The sequence below is a fragment of the Dipodomys spectabilis genome, unplaced genomic scaffold, assembly GCF_019054845.1.
Source record: "Dipodomys spectabilis isolate Male_0828 unplaced genomic scaffold, ASM1905484v1 ptg000802l, whole genome shotgun sequence".
Classification (NCBI taxonomy): Eukaryota; Metazoa; Chordata; class Mammalia; order Rodentia; family Heteromyidae; genus Dipodomys; species Dipodomys spectabilis.
In genome coordinates, this window is record NW_024871479.1 from 122,050 (window position 1) to 149,776 (window position 27,727).

General features: G+C 52.9%; 1 protein-coding gene across 1 annotated transcript in view; it reads left to right on the top strand.

Annotated features, from left to right (window-relative positions):
* The window catches only part of Deaf1 (DEAF1 transcription factor), a 38,056-nt gene that overhangs the window by 1,330 nt on the left and 8,999 nt on the right, over positions 1 to 27,727 (top strand). The window contains exons 2-10 of the mRNA XM_042673339.1: positions 1,359 to 1,456; positions 2,399 to 2,528; positions 3,200 to 3,346; positions 3,824 to 3,963; positions 5,737 to 5,802; positions 11,847 to 11,973; positions 13,721 to 13,849; positions 14,253 to 14,381; positions 17,380 to 17,627. Of these exons, the coding sequence (XP_042529273.1) occupies positions 1,359 to 1,456; positions 2,399 to 2,528; positions 3,200 to 3,346; positions 3,824 to 3,963; positions 5,737 to 5,802; positions 11,847 to 11,973; positions 13,721 to 13,849; positions 14,253 to 14,381; positions 17,380 to 17,627 (1,214 nt within the window). The remainder of the gene's footprint in view (positions 1 to 1,358; positions 1,457 to 2,398; positions 2,529 to 3,199; positions 3,347 to 3,823; positions 3,964 to 5,736; positions 5,803 to 11,846; positions 11,974 to 13,720; positions 13,850 to 14,252; positions 14,382 to 17,379; positions 17,628 to 27,727) is intronic.

Genomic DNA, 27,727 nt, shown 5'->3' on the forward strand with positions numbered 1-27,727 from the left:
CCTCGACGGCCTGCGCCATGGCCTGCGCCCCGGGTGGCCTGACAGTCCCGGGCGGCCTGACAGTCCCGGGCGGTCTGTGCCATGGCCTGCGCCCCCGACGGCCCGCTGGAGACATGGCCGCAGGCAAACATGTGGGAGCGCTTAGATCGTAGCACTCTTCTTATAAAGTCCAGGGTTTGGAACCTCGACATTTTGTCCTTTTAGCACATTCCTCTTTGAGTGCAGAGAAGATGAGGCCATCCTGTCCGTGCTGCTTGTTTTTTTTTCTCTGCAGAATATGTTTTTAAATTTTAATTTGTGTACACACGCGTGTTAGAGCGAGCAAGCACGTTGCACATGTTTTGTTGAGTTACTGAAGTCAGGTAGTTCCAGGTTTAAGCGACACAGCAGGACAGACTGTCCATCTTTGGCCATAGCAGCTGGAGCTGTCTTTAGACCTATGTTCAGACAGGCCCTGGGTTGTAGCCTGTGCTGAGTGCTGAGAGGAGAGGAGTTAGCTGCAGTCGTGGTCTGCCTGGCAGTGGAGGGAGGAGACTGGAAGGTACCTTGGGACTGTTTGTCGGGAGTTTGGTCAGTGGGAGGGGCAGGACTCCGAGCACAGGCCTCTGCCAGAGACTGTCCTGGGATTCTGAGCAACAGCAGGCACCTGGAGGGAAGGATGCAAAGACAGGAGTGTGTGGCCTCACAGCATATTGCAGCAGAGCCCCTGGATGCGTTGTGAGGATGGGTGTGGTAGGTCAGCCTGCTTCTCAGGATCGTTGCTGGGGACCAGAGCCAGGTATGGGCACAAGGCTGTGGTACATATTTGTGATGAATATTTTCACTGTAAAGGAATTCACTGGGGAAGAGTGGTGTTCCCCTCTTCTGAGACAACCAGATGACTAAGACTAGAATAAAAACGTTGACAGCATTTTTACAAAAGCGTGGAAGTGGAGCTATAGAGCGCTAGCCTTGAGCTGAACTCAGGGACAGCACCCACCCGCTGAGCTCAAGCCCCCTGACCGAGAAAAAAGTACAAAGGGGCAAAGATGTCACAGTGGAGTATAAACAGCCATGTGGAATGCTTTGTCTGTATCTCCTGTGTGAGACCCTGTCTTTTGTGTTTTGTTTTTTTTCTTTTCTTTTCCATCATGGGGCCTGAATTCTGGGCCTGGGTGCTGTCCCTCAGTTCTTCAGCTCAAGGCTAGTGCTTGCCACTTGACCCATAGCACCACTTCTAGCTTTTTCTGCTTATGTGGTGCTGAGGAATCAAACCCAGGGCCTCATGCGTGCAGGGCAAGCACTCTACCACTGAGGCACCTTCCCAGCCCTTCTGTTTTTTCTTTACCCTATGTAAAGTCTGGTTCCTTCTGTTGCAGAAGTGACCACAGTGACAGTGGCCAACGTTGGGTCCTCTGCAGACAATGTCTTCACAACGTCAGTGGCAAACGCAGCGTCCATCTCAGGACATGTCCTGGTAAGAAGTTGTCAGGGTCCTGCCCTTGCCACTGTGGGCTGCTTCATACAGCTCCAGGAAGCATTTCTAGTCCTTAAAGACCATTTCAGGGTCTAGTGTGCACGAGTATCTGCACTGTTGAGGTGGGTGGAGGGTGTGTGGGCCTTCCTCGCTCTCAGGAGCCTTGGGACTGTGCCATACAGGAAAGATCAGAGCAGAGATGAGTTTCCTGTGGCATGCCAGACAGGGGTTCTAAACAAGGGCTTACGCTTTTGTCCTCACTGTGCTTCACCGTTTGAGGACGATGCAGCGTCAACCTGGCTTCTGGAAGGTTATAGGGAGCCAGGGGAGCTGTTGGGGCTGACAGGTTGGGATCATCCTCAACAAATGGCCTTCCAGTCTCCGTGTAGCTCAGGTTGCTCTCTACCCAAGGTTGATCTGCCAGTGGCTGGCACTGCCTGACGTGTTCCTAACACTCCATAGACTCACAGACAGACCCGAGTCTTGCTTCCCTTGGTTCTCCTGGGCTTACAGCTCATACCCACAATGCACTATGGCAGGCCTTGCTGCCCATCACTGTTCATATGGCTTCTGTGCCCCAATGCAGAAGTCATTTACAGCCCCACCATGTTAGCCTGCTTCCTGTGGGTGCTTGGGATCAGTAGACAGGCTTTCCTTCCTGGCGCAGGTGCTAGTGGGCACATTCCCCAGAAAGTTGCTGTGTTTGTGGAGCATGGGGATGTTTTTACTTTGACAGATCAGCAACCAATTTGGCATGGGTCTTTCTTGTTCTTGGTTCTGTCTGTAAGTCTCTTGGGAACATATCTGGAGAGGATGTGGGAGGCCTGGCCTGGATTGTCTGGTTATGAGCGGCAAGAGCCTTGCTATAGGGCCACATCCCACTGGGCTGAGTGACATGCCCGATATCTAGGAGCTGACCAACAGAGATGTTCTTCTTTCTAGTCTGGTAGGACAGCTCTTCAGATTGGGGACAGCCTTAACACAGAGAAGGCCACGCTGATCGTAGTCCACACAGATGGGAGCATCGTGGAGACAACTGGGCTGAAGGGTCCCGCAGCCCCGCTCACCCCAGGTACCGAGCCCTCCGCAGCTTATTTGAGTTTTTCTTTTGTTTTTTGTTTTTGTCAGCTGTGGGGCTTAAACTGAGGGCCTGGGCACTGTCCCTGCGCTCTTTTGCTCAAGCCTAGCACTGCCACTTTGAGCCACATCTCCACTTTTAGTTTTCTAAAGGTGGTTAATTGGGGATAAGAGTCTCATGGAGGGGCTGGGAAGGTGGCTCAGAGTAGAGTAGAGTGCTTGCTTTGCATGCATGAGACCCTGGGCTCAATTCCTCAGCACCACATAAACAGAAAAAGCTGGAAGTGGCGCTGAAGAGCTGAGGGACAGCGCCCAGGCCCTGAGTTCAGGCCCCATGACTGACCAAAAAATAAAAAAAGTCTCATGGACTTTCTTGCCTGGGCTGGCTTTGAATGTGATCGTCAGATGTCAGCCTCCTGAGTAGCTAGGATGACAGGTGTGTGCCACCAGCACCTGGCTGCTTATTTGTTTTTGTAGTAAGTTTGGAAACCAAATATTGACTTAGGGAGCCCGGCAGGAGTTCTCTGGGCAGAGAGAGCATTGCCCACAGGGAAGGGGTGGTGCTGTTGTACTAAACCGTCTGTGTTCCCGCAGGAAAGGAGGGCAGATGTGAGCTGGCATCCTGTCTGCCCTGGTTACAGGGGCTCACAGCCTCTCTTTGTGCAGGTCCTCAGTCTCCTCCGACTCCGTTGGCACCAGGCCAGGAGAAGGGTGGCACCAAGTACAACTGGGACCCCTCGGTGTATGGCAGTGAGCTGCCTGTGCGCTGCCGGAACATCAGCGGCACGCTCTACAAGAGCAGGCTCGGCTCAGGTGAGGCCGCCGCCCATGTCCACTGGAGGCCTGTAAACCGGGGCCCAGGAACTCTAAATGCACTGAGGAGGGGAGGGAACTGTGCGAGACCTCCAGCCTCCGTGGTTGAAACCCAGCCCATCGAAGGCCTTGGCCGCGGCGGGGGGCCTGGGGGTGAATTCTGGGTCATGGTGGCTCTGGGAGAGAGAGAAAGTAGGAGAAAGGTAGCGTGGGGCATGTTTCCCACGAGACTCACACAGGCAGGGGTTGCGGGGAGCGGATAGCCGCGGGCTGTGACAAGCTGGTGCTGACTGTGGACGTGGCTGGGAGACCACCACAGGTGCTGCTGGGGTGACTTTGGTGTCAGTGAGATTAGCGATCAGGTAGGACGGGGGGCAGCCAGGAGGGCAGTGGGGAGGGAGACACGGTGGAGGAAGGGCTGGTGGCGCCAGCTCTCAGCTGTGAGGAGTCGTAATGGCAGGTTCACTTGCGTTTCAGGCGGCCGCGGCCGGTGCATCAAGCAGGGGGAGAACTGGTACAGCCCCACGGAGTTCGAGGCCATGGCAGGAAGAGCCAGCAGCAAAGACTGGAAGAGGAGTATCCGCTACGCGGGCAGACCTCTCCAGTGCCTCATCCAGGTACGGGCAGGTGCGGCCCAGCAGCCGCATGCAGGGGGAGGTGCGCTGGCTCAGGCAAGGTCCATGTGGCCATGGGTGCATTACTGGCCTTCCAGGAGATGTGGTGCGGGTAACCCCAGAGGGTCGCTGAGGGGGTACATCATGAGGCCCAGGAAAAGGAAATGCTGGACACAGAAGAGAGGCAGCAAAGCCAGGGTGTCTGTCTGTGACTGTGTAAGATGCTTGTCTTCTCTGCTCTACTTTACTCCTAAGAAAGAGGACACGTTTTTGTTTTTTTTAATTGATATAATAAAGGTGATGCAGAGGGGCTGGGAAGGTGGCTCAGTGGTTAGAGCGCTTGCCTTGCATGCATGAGGCCCTGGGTTCAATTCCTCAGCACCACATAAGCAAAAAGAAAAAAGCCGGAAGTGGCGCTGTGGCTCAAGTGGTAGAGCGCTAGCCTTGAGCTGAAGAGCTGAGGGATAGCGCCCAGGTCCAGAGTTCAGGCCCCACGACCACACGCCCCCCCCCCCCCCCCAAAAAAAAAAAAAAGGTGATGCTGAGTTACAGTTACATAAATCAGGTAAAGGGTACATTTCTCTTTGGATTGTGACACCCCTTCCCTCGTTAACTCCCAGTCTTTTCCTCTTGTCTCTACCCACAAATTGTATAGTTTATTTGCTTTGTTTGTTTCTGTTTTTTGGTTGGTCGTGGGGCCTGAACTCTGGGCCTGGGTGCTGTCCCTCAGCTCTTCAGCTCAAAGTGAGCGCTGTACCACTTGAGCCACAGAGCCACTTTCAGTTTTCTGAGTGGTTTATTGGAGATAAGAGTCTCACAGACTTTTCTGCCTGGGCTGGCTTTGAACCGCGATCCTCAGATCTCAGCCTTCTGAGTAGCTAGGATTACAGGCGTGAGCCACCAGCGCCAGCCCTGCTTTTTTTTTTTAATGTTAATTTATTATTATACAGATGACATAAAGAAGGAGTTACACTTACATAAGTCAGGTAAAGGGGACATTTTTTTTGGACCATGTTATCCTTTCCCAGTTTCCCCTCCCACTGCTGTCCACGAATTGTATGGTTCACTTTCAGCATCGTGTCTAGCGACTGCCACTGCTTCATTTATCCACGCTTTGTCCCTCCATTTATATGACCCCTCCTTATCTTTCCAAAGTCAGGTAACTGAACAAACAAGACAAAAAGAAAAAAACAGCAACAAAGGAAAAAACTTGATGTCCATTTCCTGGAGTCTCGTTTTGTCTTGTTTTTTGTCAGTCATAGGGCTTGAACTTGGCCTGGGCGCTGTCCCTCAGCTCCACCACTTGAGCCACAGCACCACTTCTAGCTTTCTAGTGGTTTATTGGAGATAAGAGTCTCATAGACTTTCTTGCTCGGGCTGGCTTTGAACCTCGGTCCTCAGATCTCAGCCTCCTGAGTAGCTAGGATGACAGGCGTGAGCCACCGGCGCCCGGCCTCCTGGATTTCTTTTTGATCAATGCTATTTTATATGATCAGATACATGCACATAGTCCTCTCCTAAGAAGGAGGACTTCTTACCCTGTTCCAGGTCAGCTCCCAGCATGGCTGGGGAAATCCCGAATGCCTGTGGGGTCTTCTGTTCCCAGAGGGCTTCAGGGGAGCCCTTCTTGTAAAGATGTAGCAGTTTCAGGAATGTTACATTTCACGTCTTCCATGTGTGGTGGTGAATGCACAGTAGAGCTGAGTGCAATCTACTGATGGGCAGCCTCTGCTGGGACAGGCGTTCTAACGTGGCTGGATACCTTCTGCGTTGTAGGATGGGATTTTAAACCCTCACGCCGCCTCTTGCACCTGTGCCGCCTGCTGTGATGATATGACCCTGGTAAGTCTTGGTGCGTGTGCTGCGGGGTGTGCGGTGGACACGCCGGCCTCCCTCACCTCTTGTCCTACTTTTCTGTTGCCCCGTGCCTGGGGAGATCCTACCCACCTTCGTAGACGCGCCTCGTCTCCAGAGAGGTCCAGGGTCTGAAATGAGGAAGGCCGCGCAGCCACTAGGTCTGCCCCTGAAGCAGCACAGTACACGTGTGTGTATGTGTGTGTGCCAGTACTGGGGCTTGAACTTGGAGCTCTGCCTCTAGTTGGCATTTTGCTATCTAATTGAAGAGTCTCATGGTTTTGTCTGCTTGAGCTGGCTTCAAACCTTGATCCTCAGATATTAGCCTCCTGGACCAGCTAGGTTGACAGCAGTAAGCCACTAGCGCTTCAGTCTAACACGGACGTTTAAAGTGGTTATAACAGATGCACATTGCGACTCACGGTCTGCACTTTTTTTTTTGCCGGTCCTGGGGCCTGAACTCTGTCCCTCAGCTCTTCAGCCCAAGGCTGGCGCTCTACCAGTTGAGCCACAGCGCCACTTCCGGCTTTTTCTGCTTATGTGGTGCTGAGGAATCGAACCCAGGGCCTCATGCATGCAAGGCAAGCGCTATACCACTGAGCCTCCTTCCCAGCCCACGGTCTGCACTTTTAACACGGTTTCGTAACAGCGCGCCAGCTGTCACATGCCTGGAGTTGCCGTGTCCTGAGAGCCAGCTAGCTGCCTATTCTAGACTCTTCCCTGCTCTAGAGGAGGCAAGATCGTTTTATGTCTATTGCCGTATGGTTTTTAAAAGTATGATACTGTTTATTTACTCTGTGTGTGATACAGTTTCTAGGGTTCTACTGTACTAGTTTCATTTCAGTTTTCCTTAGTGTTATTTTTTTTATTTATTTATTTTTTAACCAGTCCTGATGCTTGAACTCTGGGCCTGGGCGCTGTCCCTCAGCTCTTCAGCTCAAGGCGAGCGCTCTACCACTTGAGCCACAGCGCCACTTCTGGCTTTTTCAGCTTATGTGGTGCTGAGGAATCAAACCCAGGGCCTCATGCGTTCGAGGCAAGCACTCTACCACTGAGCCACCTTCCCAGCCCTCCATGAGACTCTTACTGCCAACTGAACATCAAAAAGCCAGAAATGGAGTTGTGGCTCAAGTGGTTAGTTAGAGTAGTAGCCTTGAGCCAAAAAACTCAGGGTAGCACCCATGCACTGAGTTCAAGCCTTAGGACAGCACGCACGCACGCACGCACGCACACACACACACACACACACACACACACACACACACACACACACACACTGTTTCTAGATTCCCAGCTGTCGACTTCATTCTTTTTTTTTTTTTTTGGTTGGTCTTGGGGTCTGAACTCTGGGCCTGGGCGCTGTCCCTCAGCTCTTCAGCTCAAGGCCAGCACTCTACCACTTGAGCCACAGCGCCACTTCCGGCTTTTTCTGCTTATGTGGTGCTGAGGAATCAAACCCAGGGCCTCAGACACGCAAGGCAAGTGCTCTACCACTGAGCCACCTTCCCAGCTCTTCTTCCATTTTTAAAGACATCGAAGATCTGTTATATCCTTCTCATGCTTCACATTTCTCTGTTCTGCTATGCTGGTCTCTTTTCTTTGATTCAGCCAGGAAAGGTTCTCCATTGTTACAGAGCTTGTGATTAGATTGGCCTCCTTAGGTTACCCAGAGTAATTTTCATCTCAAGATTTGTAGTTATATCTGCAGAATCCCTTTTGCCAGTCAGTAATGTCCTTACAGTTTCCAGGAGTTAGGATGACTACTATTTCATCTGCTGCAACTTCTAAATGTTGTTTTTCCTTATTAAGGAAAAAAAAGAAAGCTGGGCACCAGTGACTCACACCTGTAATCCTAGCTACTCCCGAGGCTGAGATCTGAGTTTGGCAGTTCAAAGTCAGCACCCGCAGCAAAGTCCATGAGACATCTCAAATAAACCACCAGAAAATAGGAAGTGGCGCTGTGGCTCAAGTGGTACAGTGCTAGCCTTGAGCTGAAGGGCCTAGAGACAGTGCCCAGGCCCAAAGTTCAAGCCCCACAACCCACCCCCCCCAAAAAAAGAAAATGTTTTTTACTCATTTGCTGGTAATGGGGAGCTCATTGCCTTGAGTTCTCATTCAGCTTTATCTGCTCACAGCAGGTACTCTACTCCATTTATAATTTTTTTCCTGCTTATTTAGAGGTAAGATCTGCCGGCTAGGAAGGTGACTCAGTGGCACAATGTTTGCCTTGTATGCATGAGGCCCTGGGTTCTATTCCTTAGCACCACACAAACAGAAAAAAAGCCACAAGTGGTACTGTGGCTCAAGTGGTAGAGCGCTAGCCTTGGCCCTGAAGAGCTGAGGGACAGCGCCCAGGCCCAGAATTCAGGCCCCATGACCAACCAAAAAAAAAAAAAAATCTGCCCAGGCTGGCTTTGAACTATGGTTCTAAGATTTTAGTTTCTTAGTAGCAAATACTATAATATGGGCTTGTGTGTGTGTGTGTGTGTTTCTTTTTTGATGCTGAGGATTGACCCTAAGATGTTGTACTTGTTAGGCAAGGGCTTTATTTCTGACCTATATCTCAGCCCCTCATTTTAAAATTAAAATAAAATTTAAGCCTTAGGGCTGGGAAGGTGGCTCAGTGGTAGAGCGCTTGCCTTGCATGCCTGAGGCCCTGGGTTCGATTCCTCAGCACCACATAAGCAAAAAGAAAAAAGCTGGAAGTGGCGCTGTGGCTCAAGTGGTAGAGCGCTAGCCTTGAGCTGAAGAGCTGAGGGACAGCGCTCAGGCCGAGTTCAGGCCCCACGACCGGACCCAAAAAAAAAAAAAAATTTAAGCCTTAGCCTAGGAGTGTGACTCACAGTAAGCGGACTAGCTTATTATGTGTGAGGGCCTAGGTACTACCCAACACCACACACCTAAACACTACAGGCCTTGTGTTTTAAAACAAAACAGTAAGCATCTGCTATTCTCTCTCTTTCACTCTGTACTGGGACTTGAACTGGGTTCCTCCTTGTTAAGAATGTACTTTACCATTTAAGCAGTGTTTCTGTACGTACTTATTTTTATTTATTTATTTTTGCTGGTCATGGGGCTTGAACTCAGGGCCTGGGCGCTGACCCTGAGCTTCTTTTTGCTCAAAGCTAGCACTCTCCCACTGGAGCCACAGCACCACTTCTGGCTTTTTCTGTGTATGCGGTACTGAGGAACTGAACCCAGGGCTTCATGCATGCTAGGCCAGCACTCTACCACTGAGCCACAATCCCAGCCCCGGTACTTATTTTTGAAGTAGGGTCCATGCTAACAGCAGTACGATGGACTGTTCTCTACCATGCCAGCTTTTTCTGTTGAGATAGTCTTGCAAACTTTCCCTGGCCTGCCTTGACACACCTAGTCTCCTGATTTCTGCCTCCCAGGTAGCTAGGATTACGGGTGTGAGCCATTGAGAAATGCCAAGAGAAATGCCAAAATAGTTTTGATTTTTTTTTTTTCTTTTTTGAGGGGGGGGGTCCTGTTGTGGAGCCTGAACTCTGGGCCTGGGCACTGGCCCTCAGCTCTTCAGCTCAAGGCTAGCGCTCTACCACTTGAGCCACAGCACCACTTCCGGCTTTTTTCTTTTTGCTTATGTGGTGCTGAGGAATTGAACCCAGGGCCTCATGCATGCAAGGCAAGCGCTCTACCACTGAGCCACCTTCCCAGCCCCGCCAAAATAATTTTGAAAAAGAAATCTAACATTGGAAAAAAATCACAATTCAGAGGTTTTAAAACTTGCTGTCATTACAGTAATCAGGACAGTATGGTACCCACAGGGGAGACTTGAAGGGTATAAAGAAGAGATCAGAGTCTAGTTGCTTACCAAGACAGGAGTTCTAGCAAGTAGTGTTGACACCTCTATGCTGTCAAAGGACTGAGCTTTGGCCCAAACTTCACACTTTTCACAAATGTAGTTTAAATTGGATCAAAGAGCTAAACATAAGAGGAAAACTATCTAGGTGGACTATCTTCATTATTTAGGATTTGACCCAGAGTTTTTTAGGTTTGATAACAAAAAGTTCTTTAAACATAGAATCAGTAAGTTGGTCCTTAACAGGTTGCTTAAATCTTGGCTTCCACTTGGGGGTGTGATGCCACCATCCATCTGCTCCCGGAGAAATACCTGGTGTGGCTGGGAGGATTATAGAAAGCAACCACTTGAGGTCCCTCGAGGTTACAGTACCCACCTCTCCCCAGCAGAGCAGCAGCACAGCCACGGCTCCTTCCCTTCTCAGTGCAGACCCTGGTTGGACCAGCTCATTTCCTGTTGCAGTGGAGTCTGCCAATGGCACCAGCTTAGCCGGGGCCAGGATGGCCAGCCACAGATGACTTCTCCCTGGCCGAGCCCTGGGGGCATCTGCTCTCTGCAGGGGAAGATCTTTTATCCCAACAGCGCCCCCAGCAGGAAGCCCCTGGGTCTTAATACCCACTGCTGCTATAATATGTCATGCTCAATGTCTGGTTTTTTTTTTTTTTTTTTGGTCCTGTCGTGGGGCCTGAACTCTGGGCCTGGGCGCTGTCCCTCAGCTCTTCAGCTCAAGGCTAGTGCTCTACCACTTGAGCCACAGCGCCACTTCTGGCTTTTTTCTTTTTGCTTATGTGGTGCTGAGGAATCGAACCCAGGGCCTCAGGCATGCAAGGCAAGCGCTCTACCACTGAGCCAACTTCCCAGCCCCAAAGTCTGGTTTTTTGTTTTTTGATGTTTTTAATTGTTATTATGAAGATGCTGTACACAGGGCTACAGTTACGTAAGCCAGGTAAAGAGTACATTTCTTTTTTTTTTTGTCAGTCATGGGGCTTGAACTCTGGGTCTGGGCGCTGTCCCTCAGCTCTTCAGCTCAAGGCAAGCGCTCTACCACTTGAGCTACAGCACCACTTCCGGTTTTTTAGTGGTTTATTGGAGATAGGAGTCTCATGGTCTTTCCTGCCCGGGCTGGCTTTGAATCGCGATTCTCAGATCTCAGCCTCCTGAGTAGCTAGGATTACAGGCATGAGCCACCGGCGCCTGGCAAAATTTATTTATTTATTTATTTTTTCAATTTTTTTTTTTTTGGTCAGTCATGGATCTTGAACTCTGGGCCTGAACGCTGTCCCTCAGCTCTTCAGTTCAAGGGTAGTGCTCTACCACTTGAGCCACAGTGCCACTTCTAAGAGTGCATTTCTTTGTGGACAGTATCACCCTCTCCCAGTGAATGTTTTTTAACGAGAAATTTAAGATGTACAGAGAAGTAGGAAGCATGGACCATGAATAGCAGAAGAGGCTCAGGTGCAGCCTAAGAGTCCAAGGTGCAGGGTTTAACCAACAAAGCCTTCAAGGAACTTTCTAGGTGTGCTCAGGGAATCATCGCAAGCGTGGAGAGTAGGGTATGGGAGTGCAGGCCCGAAATCCAGCTACTTGCGTTTGGGCAGCTCAAAGAGCGGGAGGTAAAGCTCAGCAGGTAAGAAGGCTTAGCACACAGAAAACCCTGGACTCAGTTCCTAGTACTGGAAAAAAACAGGAGGCAGGCGCTGGTGGCTCACACCTGTAATCCTAGCTGCTTAGGCGGCAGAGATCTGAGGATTGCAGTTTGAAGCCAGCCTGGGCAAGAAGCGTCTGTGAAGCTTTTTTTTGGTCATGGGGCTTGAACTTGGGGCCTGGTTTGGGGGACCTTGTCTCGTGGCCTTCTGTGTCTCTTGTGCGGGGCGGCCCTGTGATTCTTTGTTTCTGCTGCTTGGTCTTCCCAAGCTGTCTTCTGACTGAGCGGAGGATGATGGGCATCACTGGCAGCTGTGGCCTGGGATGTGGTTTTTCTTGTTCCCCATTTGGTTCCACTTCTTCCCTTCTAGGAATCCTAAGGTCCCATGTGTCCGTGGTGCTGTCTTGCATGGCAGTACGTTCGTTCACGGTTGCTTTTGAAAGCACTCTGTCTTTGAGGGGCAGGAATGGGCTTTCCTCGGGAGAATGTGCTTGAGAAGAGTTGGGCATGCAGCCTCCTCTGCACTGAGGCTTGATGGCCAACGCTGCCTTTCTCCCTCAGAGTGGTCCCGTGAGGCTGTTTGTTCCTTACAAAAGGCGCAAGAAGGAGAACGAACTGCCGGCCACGCCCATGAAGAAAGAGTCCCCCAAGAGCATCGCGCTCCTCCCGGCCACGGCAGCCGCCGCCTGTGAGTTTCACCAAAGCCACGCCGGGGAGCTTGTCTGAAGCACTTGCTGAGGAGCCAGGGAGACGGCTAGCCCCGCTGTGCATGGGCTACTGGGCGGTGGCTCCCGTGGGGGTGAACACCCCCCTCCCTCCCTTGGGGGCATATACCCCCCTTCCCTCCCTCCTGTGGGGGTGCACACCCTTCCCTCCCTCCCGTGCGGGTGCACACCCCCCTCCCTCCCTTGGGGGTATATACCCCCCTTCCCTCCCTTCCGTGGGGGTGCACACCCTCCCTCCCTCCCGTGGGGGTGCATACCCTCCCTCCCTCCCATGGGGGTATATACCCCCCTTCCCTCACTTCCGTGGGGGTGCACACCCTCCCTCCCTCCCTCATGTGGTGGGGGTGCACACCCCCCTCCCTCCCTGGCTTGCTCCCCGCCTGCCTGGTGCAGTGTGGCCCATCCTGGGCTCTTACTAGCCCCCCCGAGGGCGTCCACATGGAGGCCTCCGGGCCCCACTAGCCTCCTCTGGCAGAGCTTGTCCTCAGCAAGCGCCTCGTGGTGGATGGGGCTGGGAGGGCCGCTCTCTCCTGGATGGTGCTTGGGGCTGGCAGGGCTGCTCTCTCCTGGAGACTGGCCAGCCCGAGCCCCCAGTAGCTTTGGGCAGCCTTTCATAGAAGTGTCGTTGTCATGAAGCCTCTTTTTGGGTCCAGTTTGAGTACTTCCTGTTGCCTGTGAACTGATCAGGAGAATCAAGGAACCAGAAGGGAAATCTGGCTGGCTTAACCACAGAATGGCTGGGCGCTGGTGGCGCACACCTGAAATCCTAGCTACTCAGGAGGCTGAGATCTGAGGGTTGCAGTTCGAAGCCAGCCCAGGCAGGAAAGTCTGTGAGATTCTCATCTCTATAGTTAACTACCAAAAAAGTCAGAAGTGGAGCTATGGCTTAAGTGGTAGTGTTAGCACAAAAGCTCAGGGACAGCTTCCAGGCTGAGTTCAAGCCCCAGGACTGGCACAAAAAAACCAAAACAAAACAAAACAGCCGGGCACTGGTGGCTCATGCCTATCATCCTAGCTACTCAGGAGGCTGAGATCTGAGGATCATGGTTCAAAGCCAGCCCAGGCAGGAAAGTCCATGAGACTCTTATCTCCAATAAACCACTTGAAAACTGGAAGTGGCGCAGTGGCTCAATGGTAGAGCGCTCCGCTCGCCTTGAGCTGAAGAGCACAGAGACAGCACCCAAGCCCAGAGTTCAAGCCCTATGACAGACCAACAAAACAAAACAAAAACAAACAACAAAAACCCCAGATGTGTGGGAAAAGGAAAAGGCCTTGGTCAGACCTCAGCCTTTGGAGCCATGTGTCCCTGCAGGGCCTGGCGATCCCCACACTGGTGGTCTCTGGGTCTGCCCAGCTTGAGGGCCAGTCAGCATCTCCTGGACTGATAGCAGGAGGAGAGGAGGTGGTGAAGGCTGAAGGTCGCCGGCTGGGCCGCTGATGAGCAGAGCCCTGATTAGAGCCTTTTCTTCTCATTTATTTTGGTGCCGCTCCTGCAGCTGGAGCTCCAGGCTTGGGCTCCATCCCTGAGCCTTTTTGCTCAAAGCTAGCATTCTACCACTTACCACACCTCCCTCCACTTCTGACTTTTTTGGGATTTAATTAGAGATGAGACTTTGCTGTGTCCACTGGCGTTGAACTGCAATCCTCAGAGCTCTGCGTCCTGGAGTAGATGAGGCCTGGCTGAGTGTCAAATGCACTTCTGCTTTCCAGTCACTGTGACGCCCTCAGGACAGATCACTACCTCTGGGGCACTGACCTTCGACCGGGCTTCCGCTGTGGAGGCCACTGCTGTCATATCAGAGGGTCCCACCCAGGGCGATGTCTTCGCTGGAGCCACGGGTGAGTGGTGGACCGCTGTCTGACCTGTGTGCAGCCCCCGGTCTCCTGGCTCCACATGGTGGGCCTTGTCTGCTACTGGTACCTTGGGAGGCGGGCTGTCTGCTGCTGACCAGCGGAAATCAGATGAGTGCGTGTGGCAGGCACGTGGTGTGGGACCTGATTATTTGTGACAGAGCCGCGTCTGCCAAGCTGGTCTGCCAACTCCCGCTTTGGTGCAGCGCTGTCTCACAGGAGTAGAGTCCCGGCCCCTTTGCAGGAGCCGTGTGAGGAAAGTGGGTGAAACAGGCGGAATCCTCATGTGTGGTCTTCTGACTGTCCACACTCCCTCACGTCATGCAAGTACCTGTGGCCAGGACCTGTGGTGTCTGTGCGTGGCTGAGGCCTCCTGTCGCTCTCTCTCCAGTGCAGGAGGCCGGGGTGCAGCCCCCATGCAGGGTCGGCCACCCTGAGCCTCACTACCCCGGCTTTCAGGACAGCTGCCAGATTGCCCCGTTCCCAGAAGCCGCTCTGCCAACGTCACATCCCAAAATAGGTGAGTCTGAAAGAGTTCACGCGTGGGTCACCCTCAGGTCTCACATGCTGTCAAGGGTTCTGCCACCAGCTCTAGCCCCAGACCTGGGCTGTTTGGCTTTCCTTTCTTCTTCTCATTAGCTCACGTTAGTTAAGTAAGGGGGATTTCTTTATCTATTTGCACATACGTGTGCGGTGTGTCCTGGTCGATCTCACCACCTCTGTTGCTGTTTGCTTTTCTGCTGAAGCGCGGGTCAGGGCTGACCGGAATCCTACCTGTGTGTAAAGAGGTTTTACTACACATCGGCTCCCTGATCACTTGTATGTGAGCCCTCTTGGGTCTAGTGTCAGGCAGCTCCCATAAACACCAAAACTCCTTTGAGGCCTAACATAGGTATCGCCAGGTCCTCTGGGAAGAGGAGGTGTTCATAGAGGACCCGCACCCCTGGGTCCGGAGCTGCAGAGACGGTATGGCGCCCATGCCTTCAGGGCTGAGAACTCGCCGTGTGTACTTTGACCTGGGTTTTCACTTGACTATGTTTTGTTTGTTTGTGTGTTTGTTTAGTTCCAATCCTCAGGCTTGAACTCAGGGCCTTGGTGCTGTCCCTGAACTTTTTTTGTCTAAGGATAACACTCTACTACTTGAGCCTTCTTATGAGTAATTAATTAATCATATGATTAATACTGCTTCCAGCTTCTTATGATTAATTGGAGGAAAGATTCATGGACTTTTCAGCTTGGGCTGGCTTTGAACCATGATCCTCAGATCTCAGCCTCCTGAGTATCAAAGATTACAGGAGTGAGCTGCTGGCACCCAGCTATTTATTTTTTATTAAAAAATTTTTTTGGTGATACCTAGGTTTGAACTCACGGCCTCTAGTTCTTGAACTCAGCCCCACTTCTTCAGCTTTAGTTAGTTTTTCCACACAGGGTCTCTACTTTTGCCTGGATTGGCCCTGGACTTTCACCTCCTACCACATTGGGATTGCAAGCATGTACCGCTCTTTTTCAGTACTGAGGATCGATCAGACCCAGGACCATGCACTTGCTAGGCAAGCTGCATCCCAGCCTAAAGCATGCACCATTCTGATGACCTCAACTCTTACTTTTTTTGGGGGGGGGGGGGCGCAGAGTCGGTCATGAACTCTGAGCCTGGGCGCTGTCCCTCAGCTCTTCAGCTCAAGGCTAGCGCTCTACCACTTGAGCCACAGCACCACTTCCGGCTTTTTTCTTTTTGCTTATGTGATGCTGAGGAATCAAACCTAGGGCCTCAGGCATGCAAGGCAAGCGCTCTACCACTGAGCCACCTTCCCAGCCCAGCCCCAAGCTTTTTTACTGAAGGCTATCATTCTACCATTTGAGCCACAGCTCCTTTTCTGAGTTTTGGGTGATTAATTGGAGAGGAAAGCCTCAAGCCTTTCCTTTACTGGGCTTTGAACCGTGATCTTTGAATCTCATCCACCTGAGTCCCTAGAATGACAGGCGCCAGCCTCCAGAACCCAGCTTGCAGTTTTACATTTTCTAGCGTTATGAACAATGTAAGTTTTTAAAAGTCCCTCCCACCTTGACCAAACTTGTCCTTCTGGCTCACGCAGGCTGCACCTTGGTCCAGATCCCCCATCCTCTCATTTTCCATGTCTGCTGTGGGCCATGTGGTGCAGGGCTTGTCTGCTGCTCATCATGAACTCGAGGGAACCCCACCTCCAGAAATTTTGTTAACATCCAAGTACCTCTGTGTGTGTGTGTGCAAGTGTGTGCACGCACCAGTCTTGGGGCTTGAACTCAGAGCATAGACTTTTTCTCTGAGCTTTTGTGTTCTACTACTTGAGTCACAGCCCCACTTCTGGATTTTTAGAGTTAATTAGAGATAAGAGTCTCATAGACTGCCCGGGCTGGCTTTGGACTGTGATTTCAGATCTCAGATTCCTGAGTAACCAAGATTGCAGGTGTGAGCCACCAGTGCCCAGCTTAAGAACTTCTTTATAGAAATGATCTCAGATGTACAACAAAAGATCAACTATGTGTAAGGAACTCTCTCCCTTGAGCTACTTGATAGTAAATTGCAGATACTCTTCATCTTGCTCTACTGTGCTTTTCCCGAAACACAAGGATCATGGGAGACTCAGGAAATGAGCATCAGCTGCTGTGGCCTGTGAGCGAGTAGCTGTGACAGGAGGTGGCCAGCCTCGGGGCTGCGCTTGCTTTCTGAGCTCAGCCCACCATGTGTCCCTTCCTGCCTCCAGACACCCTGCTATGGAGGCTGCCCAGAGCCCTTGTCTAGAGTGACCCTCACCCGGGCTGAGACACCAGGCGCTTACCTGTGCCTGGTGAGGGTGGCCTGCCCCTGGGTGAGTGGTGTGCATCGCCCTGCCACACCCGCCCGCCCGCGGGGAGCTCCGGAGGCCCCCTCACACCCGCCCCTGTGCACCAGGCGCTTACCTGTGCCTGGTGAGGGTGGCCTGCCCCTGGGTGAGTGGTGTGCATCGCCCTGCCACACCCGCCCGCCCGCGGGGAGCTCCGGAGGCCCCCTCACACCCGCCCCTGTGCACCAGGACTTCCTGCTTCACCGCGGGAGACGGAGCTGCCGCTGGCCGCTCTGCCGAGCGTGCGCACCTGTAATCCCAGGAGGACTGGGAGTTCAGGGCCAGTCGGGGCTGTAAAGGGAGACCCTTCTGTCTTTAAAAAAGAAGCCAAAAATAGGAAACAAAACATGAAAGGTTTTCCTTCCTTGGACGTGTAAGGAAACAGACTCGGGTTAGTGCTTGCTTCACGGTCGCCCTGCCCCAGGTAGGTGTCTGTGGACACGGGTTTTTGGCCTTGTGTCAGCTGTGGGCCTGTCTTGGGCTTGTTGCTGGCAGCGCTGAGAAGGTGCAGGGGGGACAGGACGGCGGAGCCTCGGCAGCGGTCTTCCGCTGTTCCTCTCACCCTCTGTTCCCACATGTGAGCGTGCTTGGTGCAGGCTGTCTGGGAGCTTGGAAGTTGCTAATATCTTGGTTTATCCCCCGTTCTACACGTTCCAGTCCTGACATCCCTGCCTGCCCTAGCAGTGCCGCCTTCCACCCCCACCAAAGCTGTCTCCCCCGCGGTGGTCAATGGGCTGGAGATGTCAGAACCGCGGAGCTGGTTGTACCTGGAAGAGATGGTCAACTCTCTGCTCAGCACTGCACAGCAGCTGAAGACAGTGTTTGAACAGGCCAAGCAGGCCAGCTCCTGCCGTGAGGCCGCTGCGACCCAGGCCAGAATGCAGGCCGATGCCGAGCGGAAAGAGGTAACGCGAGCTCCGATGTGCGGCCGTGCCCACTGTCCCCCAGGAGCCCTGGGCCGGCCTGTGGTTCCCACGTCGGCCAACGAGGCTCACTGCTTTGCTGCCCCCGAGACCGAAACCCTGGAAAATCACCACAGTCACAGCCCTCCTGACGGGGCCTGGGGGGACTGTTTCTAAAATGTCCTGTTTTTGTGAAGAAGTTGGCTGGCTGCAGAAGTAAAGGCCATTTGTCGTTGGGTTTTTTCACCTGAGCCACTCCCTCTGAATACACACTGCTCACAGGATTCATACTCCAGGTTGTCTTTATGTAGCAGAATAGGAAATTTAAGTTCAAGGTGGCATGCAGGCTCGGGTGGGCGGGCGCCAAGAGCTTTCCATCCAGTCAGCCTCTTCCACCCTGGGCAGCAGGTCACGCACATTGTGACCAAGAGGGTTTCCCATGACTTCCTCTAGCGCCCTCAGATTGTCAGGCAGGTTTTCTGCGACAGAGCTGTACCCCGGTCCTCTTTGGCTTCGTTTTTGTCCAAGGTTTTAGACTGAGGGTAAAAACCTAAGTACAGGATAGAGGGCAAAGACCACCCGACGCAGTACGCTGAGAAGAGGTTGATTCTCAAGCCGCTCTGATGAGAACCCACGAGGGAGGGGTGCGGTTGGCACGGAGAGGGGGAGGCTGGTACTTTCGGTGGAAGCTTGAAACCCAGTGAAACAGAGCCTTGAGTTCAAAAGCTCAGGGAGGCTGGGAATGTGGCTCAGTGGTAGAGTGCTTGCCCAGCCTGCACGATGCCCTGGGTTCAATGCCTCAGTACCATATAAACAGAAAAATGCCAGAAGTGATGCTGTGGTTCAAGTGGTTGAATGCTAGCCTTGAGCAAAAGAAGCTCAAGGACAGCACACAGGCCCTGAGTTCAAGCCAGGACTGCCAAAAAAAAAAAAAAAAAGGGTCTTGTGAATGAACTTTTCTGCCTGGGCTTTTGATAAACCATGATCCTCAGATCTCAGCCTTTTGAATAAGTGGGATTATAGACATGAGCTATTGGTGTAGGACTCTGAATGTTTTTGTTTTTATTTTATTTTATTTTTTTGGTCGGTCGTTGGGCTTGAACTCTGGGCCTGGGCGCTGTCCCTCAGCTCTTCAGCTCAAGGCAAGTTTACTGCTTGAGCCACAGCGCCACTTCTGGTTTTCTAGTGGTTTATTGGAGATAAGAGTGTCATGGAGTTTCCTGCCTGGGCTGGCTTTGAACCGAGATCCTCAGATCTCAGCCTCCTGAGTAGCTGGGATTACAGGCATGAGCCACCAGCGCCCAGCTTATCAGAATGTTTTTAATATGTAATGTGTTGGTTTTCAAGGAAAAAATGGTTTCTACTTTTTTTTTTTGATCAGTCGTGGGGCTTGAACTCTCCCTCAGCTCTTCAGCTTAAGACAAGCTCTCTACTGCTTGAACCATAGCGCCACTTCCATTTTTCTAGTGGTTAATTTGAGATAAGAGTCTCACGGACTCTTCTGCCTCCTGAGTAGCTGGGATTACAGGCGCGAGCCACCGGCTCCCAGCTCTACTTTTTTTTTTAATGGTAGAGAAAACTTAAAATATTTTTTTCAAGGGCTGGGAAGGTGGCTCAGTGGTAGAGTGCTTGCCTTGCATGCCTGAGGCCCTGAGTTCAATTCCTCAGCACCACATAAGCAAAAAGAAAAAAGCCGGAAGTGGCGCTGTGGCTCAAGTGGTAGAGTGCTAGCCTTAAACTGAAGAGCTGAGGGACAGCGCCCAGGCCCAGAGTTCAGGCTCCATGACCGGACCAAAAAAAAAAAAAATTTTTTTTTCAAAAGTGTAATTTCAGGGTAAGTATGACTCAGTGGTAGAAGGCGTGCCTAATATGTACAATGTCCTGGCTTTTTGCCAGCACATGTGTACCCCCCTACCCCCCCCCCCCCACTCCCCACAGTTCTAGATTAGTACAAAACCCATGCTGACATTTGTGGGAAATAGACAAGCTTATTAAAAAGAAAAAAAACCCAAATTCCTTCCATCCTGATGCCCAAAGATAATGGCATATTGATGTTTTCTGTGTGCTTTTGGACTCTAAAAAGTAGAGGTGAAGTTTATGCAGAACGAAATGCCTGAACCTTTGGGTGCAGTCAGGGATGCTCCGTACCCATGTGGCTGGACACGGCGAGCCTCCTCCCAGCAGTCCCGCGCCACACCGGGCTCTCCGGGTTTCTGTCAGTGCTGACCTCGGGGAGTCAGCGCTCCTGTCCCGACCCTTGTTCCCGCAGTGTTCCCTCTTCACGTGAGCTGCCTGAGGAGATTTGTTGAAAATAAACTGATAGTGCGATGTGGGTCTCCAGGTTTTGTTTTGACCTGGATGATGTAAAAGTGTAGAGGCTTTTGTAGATTTTTTTGGCGGGGTGCTGGGGTTTGAACTTGGCCCTGTGTTTGCTAGGCCGGTGTTCTCAATCTTGGGCACAGCCCCATCTGACAGACTTTTTGTCCTTTCTTATCTCCAGGAGACAATGTTCTGTGTAATAATTTAAACGCATGTATTATTTGTTTGTTGTGTTGAGACAGGGTCTTGGCTGTGTAGCTAGCTGACCTCAAACACAGCTCTGTGATCCTCCTGTCAGTCATCCTCAGTGGAAGAATTAATGCTGTGCTTTTAAATGAATGAGACTGGACTTGTTTCGTGTCTAGGACTGTTCTCTTTCTTGGTGAATATTCCAGATACACTTGATTTTACCAGGCACCAGTGGCTCACATCTATAATCCTAGCCACTCAGAAGGCTGAGATCTGAGGATCATGATTTGAAGCCAGCCCAGGCAGACAAATTGTTGAAAACTTACCTCTAGAAGAAGGCAAAAGCCAGAATAGAGCGGGGCGCTGGTGGCTCACCCTTGTAATCCTGTCTACTCAGGAGGTTGAGATTGAGGACCTGGTTTGAAGGCAGCCTAGGCAAGAAAGTCTTTGGATTCTTACCTCCAGTTAGCAGCAAAAAGCTGGAAGTAGAGCTTTGGCTCAAGTGGTAGAAGTCCAACCTTGAGTGAAAAAGCTAAGGGACAGAGCCCTGGACCTGAGTTCAAGCCCTAGTACCAACACCCCTCTTCCCCAAGAAAAAAGCCAGAACGGGAGTTACAGTAGAATGCCAGCTGTGAGCAAAAAAGCTGAGCAAGAGTACACAGTACATGGCTCTGAGTTCAAGCCCCAGTACCATCACCACCAAAAAAGAAAAAAGGAAGCCGAGCGCCGGTGGCACACGCCTGTAATCCCAGCTACTCAGGAGGCTGAGCTCTGAGGATCACCGTTCAAAACGAGCCAGGGCAGGAAAGTCTGATATCTTATCTCCAATTAACTACCAGAAAACTGGAAAAGGTGCTGTGGCTCAAAATGGTGAAGTGCTAGCATTGAGCAAAAAAGCTCAGGGACAGCACCTTAAGCCCATGACTAATCCAAAAAAAAAAAAAGAAAAGAAAAAGAAAGACTTACTCAGTGTGGACTTTAATGTCCAGTAATGCTATTAGGCCAAAATAGTTCGAGCACTGTTCAGTTCTTCCACGGGAAGAGCTGTCCATAGCGTTAATCTTCCTGCTTGACCCATTGTTTCTGCCTCCTGGGCAGACTCAAACTCTGTCAGAACCAGACCGGAATTCTGTTTGAAGTCTTAAAGCAAAACAGCAAAGAGAAGTCACTAAGGTGAGAGACAGGAGGTGGCGCTGTGGCTCAAGCGGTGGAGCGCTAGCCTTGAGCACAGAGGCTCACTGACAGTACCCAGGCCCTGAGTTCAAGCCCCACAACCAACAAATGAAAGAAAAAGTGATGGTGAGGGGCTGGGAAGGTGGCTCAGTGGTAGAGCGCTTGCCTTGCATGCATGAGGCCCTGGGTTCGATTCCTCAGCACCACATAAGCAAAAAGAAAAAAGCCGGAAGTGGTGCTGTGGTTCAAGTGGTAGAGCGCTAGCCTTGAGCTGAAGAGCTGAGGGACAGCGCCCAGGCCCAGAGTTCAGGCCCCACGACTGGACCCAAAAAAAAAAAAAAAAAAAAAAAAAAGTGACAGTGAGAGACAGAAAGCATGAGCCGAAGCCAGCCATAGACAGCACCAGCCCTGGAGGAGAGCAGGGGGAGGCCTCCCCCTGTAAAGGTGCCTATTTCCTTTTATTTTTAGGTATATGGTCCTGAGTTGGTGCTTTTTCACCCAGCACTTTGAAGATGTTCTCGCTTTCTCTCCTAGCCAGCACCCTTTGTGTTAATATCTAATAGGAATTGCCTTTTTCCTTAACCGCTTGTTTGCTTTAAACTTCTCTGGAGCTGTGGATATCACTCGTGGTGCAGGGTTCTCCTGGTAGCTTGGCCAGGGCCTGGGTTAGATTCCCAGCACAGCCCAAAACAAAAGAGCGCACAAAAACAATGTGTGGATGTATGGCACCTGCCTGTAATCCCAGCTACTCTGGAGTAGCTCAGGGTGCAGAGGTCATTCTGGGAGGTTTAGCAAACTGTCTCAGAATACAAGAAATAAAAAGAGGTGAGGAAGCCAGGCGCCCGAGGCTCGCGCCTGTAATCCTAGCTAGTCAGGAGGCTGAGATCTGAGGATCACGGTTCAAAGCCCACCCGGGCAGGAAAGTCCATGAGTCCCTTATCTCCATAACCACCAGAAAACCAGAAGCGGTGCAGTGGCTCAAGTGGTAGAGCGCTCACCTTGAGCTGAAGAGCTGAGGGACAGCGTCCAGGCTCAGAGTTCAAGTCCTATGACCGGCAAAAAAAAACCCATGTTGGGCTGGGAAGATGGCTCAGTGGTAGAGTGCTTGCCTTGCACCACATAAGCAAAAAGAAAAAAGCCGGAAGTGGCGCTGTGGCTCAGGTGGTAGAGCGCTAACCTTGAGCTGAAGAGCTGAGGGACAGCGCCCAGGCCCAGAGTTCAGGCCCCACTACCGGACCCAAAAAAACAAAAAAACAAAAAAAACCCTTGTCCTGTGCCTGCAGGCGGAGGCAAGAGAAGGTTTTCATTGGCTCACGTGGGTGGGGAGGGTATCTCTTAGTTGATTGCATTCATGACACGCAGGGGATCCCATTTTGCATCTTCCCTCGTGTGTTTACAGTGTGTCCCAATCACTGTTACTCCTCACCTGCCCGTTACCTTCTCCTCCCCTAGGCCGCGGCCGTGGGAAGTAGGTGCAGGGCAGCGTGCTGGGGTCCAGCTTTGACCTCCTGAGCTTCTGATCGGGCGCTGTCCCTTAGCTTTTTCACTCAAGGCTCGTGCTCTACCCCTTGAGCCACACCTCCACTTGCAGCCTTTTGCTGGTTATTGGAGATAAGAGTCTCACAGACCTTTCTTCCCGGCAGTCTTCATCTCAGTCTTCAGTGAAGTCTTGGCTAGTCCAGCATTCAGGCCTTCTCAGGTTCTGTTGATGTCCGCGTCCATTTCCTCCTGTGGGTACTCTTTTGTGTCTTACGTGTCTCATAACTGATCATTTCTGATTATTTATTGGGCATTGTAGTTTACTGGGTGGTGGAGGTGCATTTCTGTTAGGTTTTGTTTATCCCCTGAGAAGTGTTGGGTTCTGTGAGAGTGGGCCCCAGTCCGGCCCTCTCGTCCGGGTCGTGACTGGCACATCCTTATTTGGGATTTATACAGTGCAGTGGGGGCGTCCACTGACCCCTCTCGCACCGCTGTTGACCTCCAAGCCCTGCCAGCTAGGGAGCAGGTGCTGGGAGGCTTGCCCAGTACTTCAGTCTTTTGGCCTGCTTTCAGAGGGCCTCATGGGAAGGCTCGGGGTCCAGCTGCTGCCTGCCTCTAGTTCAGCCACGCTATACCCGGCGTTTCCCAGTCGAGAGGATGACAATGGCAGTGGGCAGTTCCCCTGATGGTTGGAGCAGTGTACTGACCACAGCTGCTGGACACGGGCTCGGTCACTGGCTCCAGTAATATGGTGGACAGGAGCTCGGTCACTGGCTCCAGTAATATGGTGGCTCTGAGTTAGGACTCAAACCCTTTGAGAGCCAGCCAGCCCTGCGGGATCTTACAGGACATGGCCCCGGGAAGGTGGAAGGACAGCTTGAGCTCAGACCCTTCCAGTGCACTGTGCGGTGTCGGGGGAGGGGGGGCGAGCAGTGGGAGGAAGGGCGCCGTGGAGGACGCAGCCCAGGTGGCCTTTGCGCTTGTGAAAGGGACAAGTATGTCTTAGTCTCTTGAAGGTCTGCTGTGACACTGATGCTTAAAGATTAACTGGTATTAAAAGTGCATCTGGGGAGTTGGGCACCAGTGGCTCACGCCTGTAATCCTAGCTACTCCGGAGGCTGAAGCCAGAGCAGGCAGGAAAGTCTGTGAGACTAATCTTCAATAATCTATTGAGAAAAAGTAGGAAGTGGCGCTGTGGTTCAAGCGGTAGAGCGCTGCTTGAGCTGAAGAGCTGAGGGACAGCGCCCAGGCCCAGAGTTCAGGCCCCACGACCGACCCAAAAGAAAAAAGAAAGAAAGAAATCAAGTTGAGTGGCATATTTGCCAACCCCTCTGCCCTCTGGCCCCTACTGCTCTCCCTATTGGCATATATTAAATAATAAATGCCATAGAATACATCTTTTTTTAAAGCACTGTATTGAGCTCAAGTGAAGCTTACCAGGGGGATTTTTACTGACTTTAATCATGGAAATTTTGCGTTGTGCATAATTAGTTCTGCAGAGATAAGCAGGGCAGAACGGCAGATGTGTTTGGATGTCAGGGTGCAGTGTCCAGCAGAAAGCCAGCGGCGTGGCCGCAGGGGCTTGGTTGACTGCCCTTCCCTGAAGAAGCCTCTCCCAGAGCACAGGAGCCAGAGCCTGTGCTCGGGAACCGTCCTTGGGACCCAGGCCCGAAGTACAGCAACACAGAGGACCCTGAGGCTGCAAGGGAGCTGTCCATATCAGCTGTGTGGAGGGATGAAGGACAGGTCAGGTAGGCATTGAGCCAGGAACAAGGAAGTTCTACACAGGCCGGAGCCAAGTAATACTAGCCGGGAGATCTCTCCTGTGGCTTCAGCCTCCGGGCTGTCCTGCCTTCAGGGAAGTGGTGTGGGCATGGGGTTTCCCCTTCAGGAGCTTGGGCCGTGTTTGAGCCCCTGCCCTCACGGAGCGCACGCGTACGCGTGTTCTTGGCAGACGTTGAGGCTGGTGCTCCAGGCCTGTGGGATTCCAGAGCAGGGCCAGGATGCAAGGCTGGTAAAGATGGGGAGCCCCTGCGTGTTCCCCGGGAATGCTGCCTCCTGCAGCATGTGTGCTGCTGTGGGCAGCCGGCCTCCTGCGCTGCTTCCCCCAGCAAACAGATGTGGATGGTGAGGGTCACTGGCAGCACAGACCTGGGGGTCAGGGGACCGCGACCTCCTGGGGGGACAAAGGGACAGCGACCTCCTGGGGTCAGGGGACCACGACCTCCTGGGGGGTCAGGGGACCGCGACCTCCTGGGGGGTCAGGGGACCGCGACCTCCTGGGGGTCAGGGGACTGCGACCTGGGGGTCAGGGGACTGCGACCTCCTGGGGGGTCAGGGGACCGCGACCTCCTGGGGGTCAGGGGACTGCAACCTCCTGGGGGCCAGGGGACCGTGACCTCCTGGGGGTCAGGGGACCGTGACCTCCTGGGGGTCAGGGGACCGCGACCTCCTGGGGGTCAGGGGACTGCAACCTCCTGGGGGCCAGGGGACCGTGACCTCCTGGGGGTCAGGGGACCGTGACCTCCTGGGGGTCAGGGGACCGCGGCCTCCTGGGGTCAGGGGACCGCGACCTCCTGGGGGTCGGGACCGCGACCTCCTGGGGGTCAGGGGACCGCGACCTCCTGGGGTCCAGGGACCGCGACCTTGAAAGCTGGCCTTCCCCGTGCCCCGTCTGTGCAACACGGGAGGTTGCTCGGCAGACAGCCTGGCGAGGCCCCGGGTGCGTGGTCAGTGCCCAGGGGGCGCAGCTGGGCTCTGGCTGGGCTCCAAGGCCACCATGGGGCTGCGTCCCTCTGGCACTGCATGCGTTCTCGGTCCACTTCACATCCCCTTCCTCTCGGTGAAGAGGGCTTAGCGCACACATGCACACAGGTGTGCCCAGATGTGCACACATACCTGGCATGTTGGGTTTTCTTTTCGCTTTTTTTTTTTTTCCCCCAGTCCTGGGGTTTGAACTCAGGGCCTGGGCGCTGTCCCTGAGCTGCTTTTGCTCACAACTTGAGCCACATTCCTACTCCCTTGGTTTTCTTTTCCTTTTTCTTTATTTCTTTTCTTTCTTTCTTTCTTTTTTTTTTGGTTGTTGTTGTTGGTCGTGGGGCCTGAACTCTGGACCTGGGTGCTGTCCCTCAGCTCTTCAGCTCAAGGCTAGCGCTCTACCACTTGAGCCACAGCGCCACTTCCGGCTTTTTTTTTTTTTGCTTATGTGGTGCTGAGGAATCGAACCCAGGGCCTCATGCATGCGAGGCAAGCGCTCTACCACTGAGCCACCTTCCCAGCCCCCTGGGATTTCTTAGTCTTATGTAGCCCAGAGTGGCCTCATACCTCAGCCTCCTGAGTGCTGGAGTCACAGGTGTGGCCACCATGCGTGTTTTTTGGGGTGTGTAGGGGAGACAGGGGAAGACAGTACTGAGTTTAAATTCAAGGCCTCATGCCCGCCAGGCAGGTGCTGCTGCGTAAGCCATGCCTCCAGTTGTGGGGTTGGGTTTTTTGCTTTATTTTTTTAATAGGGTCTAGTGTTCTTGCCTAGGCTGGTCTGGACTTCAGTCCTGTTACTACCACACATGGGAGGACAGGCATGTGCCACTGTAACTGATTATGCCTTGGCTAGCCTCAAACCACGATCCTCCCGATCTCTGTCTCCTAAGTAGCTAGGTTTACCACGATCCTCCCGATCTCTGTCTCCTAAGTAGCTAGGTTTACAGGCAATTGCTACCACATCTGGCCCCTATGTACTTCTGAGAGACCAGGAGACTGGAACTTGGGTTTAAGACCTCCGCTTCGCAGCTAGAGAGGTGCAGAAGCTGGTCTAGGCTAAGCCCCGGCTGCGGCCGTGGCTGGCACCTCCCGGCTTGGCCTTCAGCTGCTCCCAGCAAGGCTGTGCAGACAGAAGCTGAGCCCTCCACATGCTCAAGGTGGATTTGGTAAGGGGTGCTGTCTGTGGCGGCTGGGGTTGCTTGCCTCCTGAAGGTCTCCACCCCTTATTCCTGGCGCGTCACTCAGGGAGAGGCAAGGCCCGGAGTGTGGACGCCTGGACACCGAGTTGCATGAGTACAGGCACCTGAGCGGTTGTGAACAGGAACTGGGCCAGAAGCAGATATAGGTTATCGTGTGGCTGCTCTGGAAGAAGGTGCTGGGGGGGAGCGCACTCCCCGGGCAGACTGCTCCTCCGAGCCCCTTGATCAAGCGACGTAAAGTCGACGTCCAGGGGCCAAGAGCAACGGTGGAGCCATAGCTGGTTGCCAGAGCCAAGGCCCTGAGCCCCTGTGTGGCAGCTCAGGCCACTAGGCGTCTGCAGTTCTTCATTCCGTTCTTGGTTGGCTCCTTTTGGGAAGTTTGCTCCATTGCCCATAATGTCAAATTTGTCTGGTTTCCAAACCAGCAGTGCCCAGAGGGGGATGTGGAGCCCGGCCATGCACACGCACGCATGCACGTATGCTCCGTGCTCCTGCCGCGCTGGATTGGCGTTGGAGTCGCCACAGGTGCTGTGCAGGTGGACAGTGGCCTGTCTTGTCGCGGGCAGTGGCGTCTGGCCGCTCCCCTGTGCAGCTGGCTGCTTCCCAGGACTACAGGCCGCTTCTGAACTGCTCCGCGCTCGGGCTGCCTGGCCTCCGAGGGTTGTTCTGACTGACAGCCACTGACTGGCCCGTGAGATTCTGTAGGCTTCTAGAAAGTTCAGACGGGGCCTGCAGGGTGCGGGTCACCCGGGAACATGGCACGGATCCGGGATGCGCACCTGCGTTGTGATAGCGAAAGTTTGCTTCAAAGTCTTTCCTTAGGGCTTCAGGGTCCCACGCAAGTGGCAGAGGTCGCAGGCGCCTGCACAGCCCGGTGTGCGGTGACACCGGCATCTCCCCAGCATGCACAGGGAGCCGGCATGCTCCATCTGCCCGATCCTCAAGGCCCAGGTATTGCTGGTGTGCCAGTGTGTGTGGACGCAGGGC